General features: G+C 45.9%; 1 protein-coding gene across 1 annotated transcript in view; it reads right to left on the bottom strand.

Moving 5' to 3' along the window:
- Positions 1-206: 206 nt before the first annotated feature.
- The window catches only part of CACNA1E (calcium voltage-gated channel subunit alpha1 E), a 234,373-nt gene continuing 222,341 nt past the window's right edge, over positions 207-12,238 (bottom strand). The window contains exon 47 of the mRNA XM_059728377.1: positions 207-12,000. Within this exon, the coding sequence (XP_059584360.1) occupies positions 11,461-12,000 (540 nt within the window). The 3' untranslated portion in view covers positions 207-11,460. The remainder of the gene's footprint in view (positions 12,001-12,238) is intronic.

Below are 12,238 nucleotides of genomic sequence, written 5' to 3'. Positions count from 1 at the left end.
TGCGTTGCTTTTTGGCTTTGGGTAAATGATTTCAGTTCTCTGTCTGTCTGCCCTCCAGACCTTTAGACCATAAGCTTCTTGGAGCAAGGTAGTCTCCTGCCATGAGTCTGTCCAGGGTCCTGTATGCTGGGGCCCTGAATTCATCTGAAACTTGCAGGTGCTACTAGGGTACTAAAAGGAGAAATAAAAGCAAGCGACTGAATTAATTCTTTACAACAAGATTTTATTTTTTTCCTTTGACAAAAAACATTAAAGTTTTACATTTTTCTCTTTTCTTGTTGTAGTCATTTCTGTTTCCTTTTTGGATCCAAATGAGCATGTATGTTACAATATATCCACCTCGCCAACATGTAGTGTTGGAATCAGCCTCTGGCTCTGGGAGAGGTGCACCCATACCTTCCCAGGGATCATGGCTGTGGGCTGCCAATAAGAACTACATTTACCGGAGCAGTTCTCAAACTCGGGCTGAATAAGCCAGGACATGGTTACTGAAAAAACCCAGAGGGGGATGCTGTGTGCTACCTTATTTAGTACACAGCACATGTATCAGCAGCTTCTCTGCATCCTCTTATCCTGTCTTCCCATACTCCATAAACTGACCGACATGAAAACTGTATTGATCCAACTCCACAGGCAACAACTGTTGCTCAGCATTGTTGGATGTCTTACAGGACCAGGTTGGGATCAAGTTGCCATCCATGCATTGGTACTAGCACTGTATCAGTGCACCTCTTACTGGAGTGTACTGAGCTGGGGTCAGGTTAATCTTGAAACACTAGATCTGTATATAGACACCAACATTTTTTTCCTGATTTCCTCTTTTTCTCTACACCGTCATAGCCCATTCTCTGTAAGGAATTCTTGTTAAATGCTCCCCTCTTCACATCCCACCATAGCCCTCTCCTCAATTTTTCCTGTGCTAAGTTGAAGGGCAATTGAAGTCAAAAAGATCATCTTCTGGTTGCAATGAAACAAAAGTCCCCTTGGTTTTGGACAGCTTGCTCAGAGTACAGCAGTGATTTTTGAGCCTGACCACAGGTTGAGATCTTAGCAGCAGTAAGTATCCCATGGATATATCCAAGGTGAAGAAAGGTTCTTTTGGCTGTAAAGCCTTCTTTAGGCCATAGAAGAGATATTATACAGATGCAAAATTAGTCCAGAGACTTAAAAAAAGGGTATGCAGGTTGTAGAAGTACCTTGAAAACATCCTTTCTCCTAGTTGTAGTCTTTTTCCTTGTCTCTTTCCCCCCCCCCCTTTTTTTTTTTTTTTTTTGGTTTTACAGGCTGTGCTCTAAGATACTGTATTGTCCCCATTTGCTTCCAAATTCAATGACCCCTTGGGCATATCTCACCCATTCTACAAGGGTAAACAAATTCTAGATTCTGCCAAATAGATGGAATCAGTCCATTCTCACAGTGCTACTGAAAAAACCATTCCCATAAGTATGGTTTAGTTTATCCTCATACAAAGAATTTCTATATGTTAATAAAACACCAGTATATATGAATAAAAGCTCTACTTGGGTTCAGACTCTGTGCTGTTGCTGTATGCTTGTTACCTGGTTCATGAACTTCAAATAAATTTTCAATGAGCCAGCTGGTATCTATGTAATGTATGACAATGCTCATCCAAGGATAACTTGATGGAGAGCTACTAGAGAATATGGGTGGCAATATTTAAACTCTCATTTCAAGCAAATTCCACTCCTGTTACATGGATTCCATTTGTCCCTCAGTGCTTACTGTAATGACTCTGACTTTTATAGATTCTCTTTCCCCCTGTTTTGTGGTTCCAGCTAACTTGTCCAGCCTGTACTTTTAATTGATGCCTGCTCATGACCAAGACAGTTTCAAAAGGAATAGTTTGGGGCACCTATGTTGGAGATGCCAACAAAAACCTAGACCTTTCTCCATCTGTGGTGTCCAAAGGGCACCACACTAAGATGAAAATGCTTTCACCTCCCAGTTCAAATGTATTGGGAAGTGCTTGTGCCATAAAGGTGGGCATGGGGCAGGACATTCCATCTAAGAGCAGGAAAGTGCGCAGCTCCTTCTATTGGCAGCATCAGCAGCTAGAGAGAGGCTCTGTCTCCATCCTATAGCAAAGCTTTAGTGCCCAGAGTTGGATACATCTCTCCTACCACCAAGATCATTTGAGCTTCTTGGCTCCAGCACGTGGAGAGAGACTAAGTCTCCACTCTGAATCAAGGAAAACCACAACACTTCAACACTAACCTGGGAATGATGTGGTGCATGGAGGCAGCCCAGCCTCCTTTGCTGCTCAGACATTATGGCAATAAGCTCAGTGTAAATGCCTAGCCAGATCTCTCTACTCTGTCTCAGCCCCATTACAAGTCTTGGGTGCAATCACTAGTTTTGAAACTGAATCCTGCTGCATTCAGACACACCTGAATAAACTTCTGGCTTATTCTCTAGAGTCTAATGAGCCAACTGTTTTCAGCCAGCATCAAGACTTCACTCCTTGGAGAATCACCTGTAGCAATGACTGGATCCCAGTTCCAGCCTTTAGCATATGGCCCAGCCAGAAGTCTCATGGCCAGCTGCCGAGCTGAAAGAGGCCCAACTCCTTTCAGTGATGGCACATACCAGTGCTCAGTCTAGATTCCCAGGGTCAGGAGGATATGCACCTACCCTTCAATAGGGGGGAAACAGTTAAGAGCTTTTGTAGGGGAGAGAGACCAGACTGTGGGTTGAAGTGATAGTAACCTTAAAATAGGTCTTTAAAAAACTGTTAGGAAATATTTCAAAACTCTTATAAACTTCATTGCACACTTGCTGGTCTCAGTCATGACTGTAAGAATAATAAATAAGGTATAAGTTTTAAAATCAACATGAAACAAGACCCCTCCCCTTATAACTCCCCTCACCCAACTAATGCACACAGAGCCCCACCCCCCACCCCAATAATGTATTTACACAGAGCATGGCTTATTGTCATAAATCTTTTTGCATTTAGAAGGTCAAGATGCACCCTTCCCTCCCCGCTTATTTACAATACATATGGTGGGCATCATCTCACCACATCTGCCTGACCACAACCACCTCCTTTCCTAACAATTTGTACCATGGGGAGATCTGTCCTTCCAAGAGAGGTTTAGAATGATCTAGTAGTCACAACGCGGTTGGCCTTACTAGTGCTGAGGAACCAAAGACTGACTCTCTGACCTAAGTGGCCCACAGTGGCTGATGACTTCTGGTCATTTCTAAGTACTTGGCTGTGATGCATTTATGTATTTATCAGACTTTAGGATGGTACAGGTCACTCCCTGGCTCAGCTGGAATCATAACTAAGGGAACCCAGTAATCACACTACACCTACCCAAGAGCTCAAGTGATCATCTGTGAAATGCTTGACAATGTTGACCTTTACTGCTTTCATGCTCGTTGCTGTAGGTAGCGAGTCTGAGTAGGGTAATGCTCACCTGATGATCAAGAGAGAGGTGCCGAGCATTTCTTGCTTCCATTTGTCACTGGGATTTGCAGCAGTCAGCATCAGCCAGGACCTCAAATCTTTTGTACCCTCAGTGAGGGCTTGTTTCAGGGTCTCTGGGAATCAAGTGGAGTCTCTCCATTGTGTTCAATGGGTTTCAGACCAAGCTCAAACCATCCCAACATTGCTTTAAATTCTCAATGCAGGAGAAACTTTTGGTTTATTTAAATGAAAGTCTATTTCCACAGAAACTGAAAGGGGTAGGGAGGGGACAAATGGGTCCCATATACCACTGAGGACCTGCTCATTCAAATCTATGGCCTCAGTGGCACTCAAGACCCCAGAACCAATGCTCAGCAGCTCTTGAATGTCTTGCAGTTTTGCTGTGCTGGAAAGTATCACAGGCCTTTGCTACTCTATAGCTGCCTGACAACATTGGGGGGGGGGGGGGGGGAGGTGGAGAGGGGGGGGACACACCAGATGAGTGGGATCCAAAAAAACAGACCAGATGAGGGGGATCCAAAAAAACCTGAACTGGATTCCACATCAAATTGTCTCTTAATCTGAGGGGGTCTTCAAGCTTCAAATACCTGCTACAGTGCATCAGAGCAATGACACCTAGTTAGAAACAACCAGCCAGCCAGGAAGAAGCCTTCAGATTGCAACAGTTTTAGTTCAAGTGTCCGTGAGGCTTGTTCTGGCCTACTCCAGTATAGCAGGGCCCTAGCACATGTCAACCAAGACTGCTGACTGGCATATTCAGCTGATGCTCGAAGAGAGTGCCCACCTTCCACAAATTCAATCTCACTTGCTAATTAAAAATTTGGGTCACAAAATCCCCTGAGTATGTCCTTACATTTCTCATAATGAAGGATTTAAATGATTGAAAAGAAACCAATGGGCCTTGATAGCCACTTTTGCTGTACTTTGGACAGACATCAAGGGGGGCTGTTCAGCCTTCACCTGATATTCGTCCATCCCATTAGGTATGTTCATATGGTATCTACTACATTCCCCTGCGTGGAGTTATATATATTCTCCTGAGTAAGAACACCCATGCTTCAGCGGAACTGTCCTTGGTACCTAGATGCAGCACCAGAAAGCCTTTTGATACCAGAGACAAGCAGGGAGCTTGAACCAGCTTCCTGGACCCAAACGGCCCCACATCTTTGGGCTAAATACAAATGACTCAGGCGGGATCCTCATTCCACAACCCAGACCTCTTTCTCTCCGAACCTGAGAGGGTGCCCCACTCAAAACAATTAGATGTCAACCACAGGATGCCCTCAAACCCTGGGAATCAGAGCCACACCCCTAACTGGCAAGGAGAATCTGCCCTTCCCGTCACTTGTAACTTAATACATTATCATTGTATTGTGTGCGGACCTGAAAACTACAAACAGGCAACTTATTAAAGACAACTGCTTCCTTTCTGTAGAATTTGATGCATGGGACAGATGTTGATGAAAACAAGTGCAATGAGGTAGAAAGATCCTGCAAAGTGTTTACTATTAACACTAAAATTAAAAAGGACTTTGCATGGCAGTGAATTAATGTGCATGACTTTAGAATCCAGGTTCACGACTTTAGACTTGGGTTCATGAAAGCGTGTGCTCTCCTTTTAGGTCTTATTAAGTTAGTTTATAAAGCTGCATGTCTCTCTTGCCTTCTGACTGACTTCATACTAACATGCCTAACTACCTCTCTTCATATAAGCAAGCCACAAAACCCACAAACAGGACATGTTGGGAGCTGAGCCAGGGAACCATCTTGCTTGCTGGATGAGAGAACACAAACAGGTGAATAAAGGTGGTTCAAGTCACTTGAAGAGGTGCTGTATATATGCATGTGTGTGTGTCTTCAGCAGCTGAAACAGCTTGCCCAAGGATGGGTTCATTGTTGAGACTGGGTCAATAAACTAGGGAAGGGGAAGGAATTTGCAGCCTGGAAGGGGCATTTTGAGAAAGTGGGTGGGTGGATGGTTTGGTCAGTACGAGAATGTGGCAGTCATTCTCTGGAGTGAGACGTGTAGACCATGATCATCCCTCAAGAACTGTGCAATTCTTAGAGCTGGTCGAGATTTTTTAAATCAACACCTCTCTCCCAGAAACTCAGAAAATGCAGTGGGATGCTGGTTTTACTTCCAGCTTTAGTGCTTGTCAATAAACCCAGGATTCTTAAGTCCAGAGCAATGGCTTACCCAGTAGAAAGCAGAGAACAAAATGCCACTTGTCTAGGGTAAGATTTTGGTTGGTCTTGGGTGTTGGGCAACCTGAATGATATGAAACACCTCCACCCAAAGGCAGAAAGGAAGGAAAAGATGAAAAAGGCAAGGGCCTCCACAGTTCCCAGTTAAACCATCCCAAAATATGTGTATTCAGAGGATAGCTTCTTCCCTGACATGCATATGAGTGCATGCACACATGCGCGCGCACACACACACACACACAACTAGAATTCTGGGTTCAAAATCCAGCAGTCACCACCTGACTCCAATAATCTACTGCAATGGATATTTCTGTTACAGAATATCTTCTGTTCCAAAGCACTTATACAGACCACAGGTCAAACCCTAGACATGCACAAGTAAATGGCAAAACTCCCATGGGCTTCACAGGGGCCAAGTACAAAGACCGCATCATGTTCTCCCTAAATGCAACTCCCTTTGAGGTGGGAGCAGAACAGTTGTGCTACACCTACATCTCTCTGTCACAGCGAGTGAAGCCCAGCACGTGCCTTTGAATCTGTGGCAGGAAGTCAGACCGGCAGAATGGAATTACTAGATCAATTACCACTGGAGCTGGAATTCAGCCACATGCTGGATTTTAAACAGTAAAATTATACATTAAGAAGCTTTCCCAGATGGATCAACCTTCTGAACTCTGCAGATGAGCACATGCCTCTCAGATCCACTGTCTCAGTGCTGCAAGCAAACCTGCTCACCCCTCTCACAGCAACTGGACAATAACCCTGATCCCCACATTGCCCCTTATACTGAACCCTCTTGCAATCACTTTCCAATATCAGCACTGGCAAGATTGAGCCATTTTCATAAATGCCTTATGTTGTGATGAAAGATGCTCTATAATACAGGCATATTACTAGTGCTGTTTGGCATTTGCTGCTGGTTTGTTCCAGGGTGTTCATGTGTATGTATGTGCGGGGAGAGATAAGTCTGTATTGGGAATATGCATATATTTTAGGGATGGTTTTCTGTAAGGTGTGGGAAGAGTCCTCCCCTCTCAGACTGGGCTTACTGAACTTTAGGAAAGGGAAACCAAATGTCAGTCAAAAGATGACTACAGACAAATCAGTTCAGAGGTTGCTCTGCCTTCCAACCTGCACTGAGATACCCTGGCTGCACCAGAGCTGCAGGCCAGTGGAGCATTTATGCACATTTAATTAGCAAAATTAAGCTTGCACTTAAATGTTTGGTTGCATAGGCATGGGCTGCCAAGTCTACAGCCTCAGACTGGTAGTGAAAATCTGCCACCCACCTCTGCTACTGTGGAAAGGCCTCTGCATGGGAGAAGAAATGCTTCAATCTGTCCTTGGGCTCTGCTCAAATAACAGTGGCAGATACTGCAAACTGGGGGCAGGGCACAAGGCTGCTTCTGTACATGCTTTCCTGAAAGTGAAGGGCAAGACTCAAGTGAAAGACAGAAGAAAAGCCCCATGGACTGCTTCAGAGTAAAATCACACAGATTCCCAAGGGGAAATCAGCCCTGTTCAGGATTGGCTACCAATGGGTTCTTTGCATGTATCCCTCTCACAGCACTCCCCGTTGCCTTCCTCTTCCCTCCTGCTTTCCTACCTACTGTATTCTAATCACTTACTCCACTTCATACTCTTCTCTATGCTGCCCACAGCATCCGATGAAGTGAACTTGGGTTCACGAAAGCATGTACTCTCCTTTTAGTTCTTATTCAGTTAGTTTATAAAGCTGCATGTCTATCTTGCCTTCTGACTGGCTTCAGACTAACATGCCTAACTACCACATATGTACACAGACACAGACACATGCTTCAGTGCAAGTGATAGACACATCCACCACACACAGATGCCACATGTGTGGCTACACTGTAGAGCTATGGAAGAAGAGGCAGAGTGATGAATGCGATAGAAAGTGGAGAACTCTGGGCTAGGTTGCTGTTGAGGCACAGAAAGATGCAAGTGAAATGCACTCTGCTCATAAACCCCTTCTCCCACTAGAACCTGTTCTAACATTTGAAAACCCTGAGCAGATTCAGTGCTCTGCCTGTGATGGTGAACACAATCCCCATGCAAGCTGGAAAGGCTTAGTGTACAGTGTGGGAAGGGGGAAATCAGCCCTGCCTGCTGCACATGTGATGAGTGTCAGGCCTGTGGAAGGGGGCCAAACAGGAGTGAGAGCTCAAGCAGCTGGAGGCGGGCAGGAAGGAGCAGAGACAAATATCTCTCATTGGGGATAGGGCCTTCCTAACCAGGACTGTGGCTGGTCAAAGTCTTTCTGGATTGAAGCCAGACCTAGCATTGGCCCATTTGATTTTATCTGGGGTCCAGTAATGATCATTCAAGTTTGAATGTAGCTTATATGAGAAAAAGAGTTGGGCTGAGTGGTGAGCTAAGGGAATGCATGGATGAATAACCTTGAAGGGGGGCAAAGGACTAAGCCTTAGTGGGGCAAATATTCCTTAATTTCTTGCTTGTCCTGGACTGTGACTGTCTCTGGCACCCTGGCAGGGGGTGTTGGATCATTCATAACGATTAGGTTGAAGGGTAGAGCCACAAGTCACTAGCACAGGTAGGAAAAGCTGATGAAGAAACTGAGGAAGAACCACTGCAGTACTGGGCCCAGCCATGAGGAAGTGCCCAGGGGGTGGGGGCCTTTCTAGGCTGCCATAAGAATATTTCTTCCTTTCCCTCACATACAGAATTTGTCCTTTTATGAGTCAGAAAGGGCAAAGGCCTGTTCTAGGAGAAATAACACTTCTTGGGGCAGGGGCAGGTTGATTGTACAATACCTCATGAGGTTGCAGAGCTGGAAATAGGAGTGCTAGGCAGCGATTTTGAAAGGCACAGATGGGAGCTTGGTGCCCAATACTGTAGACCTACCAATGGGATTTGGGTGCCAACCTCCCTCAGGCTCCCTATACCAGTAGAAAGGGGAGATGCATGGCATGCTACTTTTATCCTTCAAGGGCAATGAGATACAGGACCTTAAAGTCATGATGTGTTTGTGATTAGCAGAGCTCATACTAGGTCATTTTGAGAGGTGTTTAAAAATTTTCAGGTGTAAATTTCTGCCCTCTGAGCACTGTACATAGAACTTGAACAAATTAAGGCACCCTGTGTTACAGATTAAGGGATACAATAAAGAGTCCCTGTATAATTATATAAACTTCCCTAGAATAGACTGCTTCCACTGTTACATGGTGGTGTGGTGAAAATAACTGAACGGGGCTTTCTTTGGGTTGACCTGGTGATACCCCTGAGTAACACAGCCTCCCTAGGCCAGTGCCACAAATGCTTCAATCATTTTTAAAGTTACTCAGATGAACCCTTTTCAGTTCCACATGGCCCAGTGGTCTCCAGTACCAGATCAGTGCCCTCCAAAGGCAATTTCACACAGCCCCCGACAAGCCCAGGGGAGATTCCAATGGTTGTGGTGATGAAGGCCAGACCAGTTCCTGCAATTGCAAAAGCAATTATGCTGCTTATACCTTTAACCAGTGGTGGTTGTTGAGTCTTTCTGTCTGTAACTTTGTGTCTGCAGGCTGATCTCCAAGGGCTGATATATATTAGTGTTCCTCTTTGCTGAGATCCAGCTGTAGGGGAAGAAGGTTCATTTCTGATGGTCAACTTTTCCATGTCAACTGCCTAACCCTCCCACTTTTAATCTCCTTTCTAATCCATGAAGTTTGTATTAAACTCCCAGGGAAACCTTGGGGAGAAATGTGAGGGGTCTGACCAGGCAACCTAGTCCTGCTCCAGAGGCATGGATAAAGATTTTTTACCCAATGTGTAGTAAACTTGTAGAATTCATTGCCACAAGAGGTGGTAGAGGCAGATAGCGTAGCCAAGTTCAAAAAGAGACTAGATAACTCATGGATAGTAGATCTATTAATGGCTGTTGAACAGCATCTTTAAACCAATAATGATGGAGGGTATTGAATAGGGGATAGATCACTTTAGAGATATCAAGTTCAGTGCTCTCTCTCTATAGCATCCATTTCTGCCACGTTCAAAGACAGGATACTGGCTAGATGGCATTTCTTGTGTTCTTGTTGAGAGAGGCTCAGGAGGGGCTTTGCTTCTCAAACTGTCTGCCTATCCCTAACTGATTTAACCATGGCTGGCACCATATCTTTCTGGCAGCATACAGAGCTACCTCTGCTCCCCTCTCCTAAAAATCAATGCCAAAAGGCACTAGAGTGAACCAGTAGGACCCAGTCTGCTCATTCACGCCAAAACAGTTTGCTGATGCACAACGTGTCAGGCACAGAGGGATCAACAAGGACCCGATCCAAAGCCCACTGAAGTTGCAGGCAGATTTTTGCTGCCATCAGAGGGCTTTATATCAAACACTGAGTACACAGAGATTTCCATACATCAGTGACAAGCACCTGAGCAGTGAGGGTGAGAGAAAACATGATGCCAAGCCAGCCATGCTCACAAGAGGGAGCAGGGAGGTATTGGGGTACTGGATGCTCCCGCTCCTTTCTCTACATTCATGAGTAGCCTCCAAAGTGCCACCCTCCCTGCCTCCTAGATCCTATGGTCACACAGTCCAGTGAGGACTGCACAGCACTGGCACTAGAACAGGTGGCTGTAATATCCTTGGCACAAAATCAGATCCTCAGTCTAGTTGGCAGTCAATCCAGTTGCAAAAATAATGGCTCAGCAGTACAACCACCACTCTCAGTAATGTCACAGTGGCAGCTCCTCCTTTTGCTTCAAATCTACCAGTCACTACTTTTTTCAGGTCATAAAAGCTTGTCTGCCACCCTCCAGGCAGAGCAAAAGAGAGGCCTCATCCTACCTGGTTTGTCAATGTGATCAGGACTCAGGGAAGGAAAAACTCATATTTGGCACCTTGGTCAATAAAAGAGCTCATCTACTGTCCTGGAAACCTCTGGGTGAGGGTGGCCCTGGTTAGATCACATGCCAGTTTACTAAAACAAACACATGTATGTGTATATCTTTATATATACAGCATATAAATATATATACACACACATACCATATATACACACACACCTATAGTTCTCGGTATATAAATAAATATATGTACGAGCGAGATGGGTTACAATCAGCAGCACCATTCCCTACCCGCCCCCTCCCCTTTAATCTCCCCATGGTACAAGCCATTTTGGTTTGGTTTCACTCACACTGATCGCCTTCCATCGTGCACAGCAGCTGCTGTCTGTCTGCTGAACCCAAATGATCCTGCTCCTGTGCCCCTCCCCTCCTCTCCCAACACATTCCTCCTTTCCGTTTTGTTGCTGAAATTTTGGGAAGCAAACCAAAAACCCCAGGCAGTGCCAAAGGCCCTGAGCAATAATGTGCGCACCTCTTGAAGGGCCCTGAATCTGCCTCTATCCATCTGCTCTCTGGCTTCCCAAGGGAAAAATAAAACGTGCCTAAAGCCACCTGCTGGGATTGTGTTTCTTTTTTTTTGGCCAAGCCTCAAGGGGCAAAGGATGATAAAAAACAAATCCCAGGGGCCTAGTTTCTTCCTGCTGTGTTCTCTGCAGCAGAGGGAAGTACACTCAGGCACACAGTCCCATTTCTCTTGGGAGGGGCCATTTCACACTCATCTCACCAGCACAAGCAGCTGACCAGGCCATGGTTGCACAAGCTAATCAAATGCTGCTCCTCTGTGCAGAAAAAAAAAAGGAAAGAAGAAAAGGAATCCAGGGGTTGACTTTTTTTTTTGCACAAAGGATTTTGTTTCTCCTGCATTTGATTTTGGTTTCATTTCATTCCCAGGCGTGGCGAAGAGCATGCATTGGAGGGGGCAGCGGCCTCTAGCACTTGTCATCTTCCTCCGTATCACTTAGCACATCAATGCTAGCCCCACACATCACCCCCTGTGCCGCCCCTCTCCTCCTCCTCCGGTAATGCCCATTGGGCATCTGCCAGCTGTGCCTCATCGGAGGGGCTGAGCCAATTGTGTTGGAGCGGCCAAGGCTGGTGGCGACAGCAGCCTCGAAGGTGAGTGTCTCCTCCTCGCCGCAGTCTGAGGCGTGGGAGTCATCGTGCAGGGCCAGGTAGGGCTCTGAAATGTAGCGCTGTGGGGTGGAGTGCCGGCTCTGCTTTCCCTGCGGAGAGCTGGAAGACTCGGTCAGGCAGGTGTCATTCGTCTCCAGAGCCTTGGAAAGCAGAGGGGACCCACCCTCGCTCTCGTCGGGTTGTGGGGAGGTGTCACCAGCATGCTGCATCATGGAAGTGTACGAGATGAAAGGCCGTGGCTTGGGCGGCACAGGAGGGAGCTGCCGGCGACCTCTCCTTGGGGTGCTGGTGTCAGATATAGAGGGGATGGAGCTTTCACTCAAGGAACCTGTGCCCTGAAAAATGGAAGAGGATGAGAGCTGGGTCAAAAGCTGTTTCCTGCCCCATCAGAGCCCTGAAAAAAAATCAGCTTCCTGGTGCTGTATCTTCTCTAAGAAAGAAGGTGTGTTCTTAAAATGAGTTAAGTGTGAGAAAGCCTGCCCTAAAACTTGGCCTGCTCAGTGGTATACAAACCATACAAAGCGTGGCCTGCAATAAGAGGCTAACTCAAGGTAAGAACATGCCTTCTTCTAG

This window comes from Alligator mississippiensis, chromosome 5 (genome assembly GCF_030867095.1).
Source record: "Alligator mississippiensis isolate rAllMis1 chromosome 5, rAllMis1, whole genome shotgun sequence".
In the NCBI taxonomy this organism is placed as follows: domain Eukaryota; kingdom Metazoa; phylum Chordata; order Crocodylia; family Alligatoridae; genus Alligator; species Alligator mississippiensis.
Note: the sequence above shows the minus strand (reverse complement) of the source record. Positions and strands in the feature narration are given on the sequence as shown.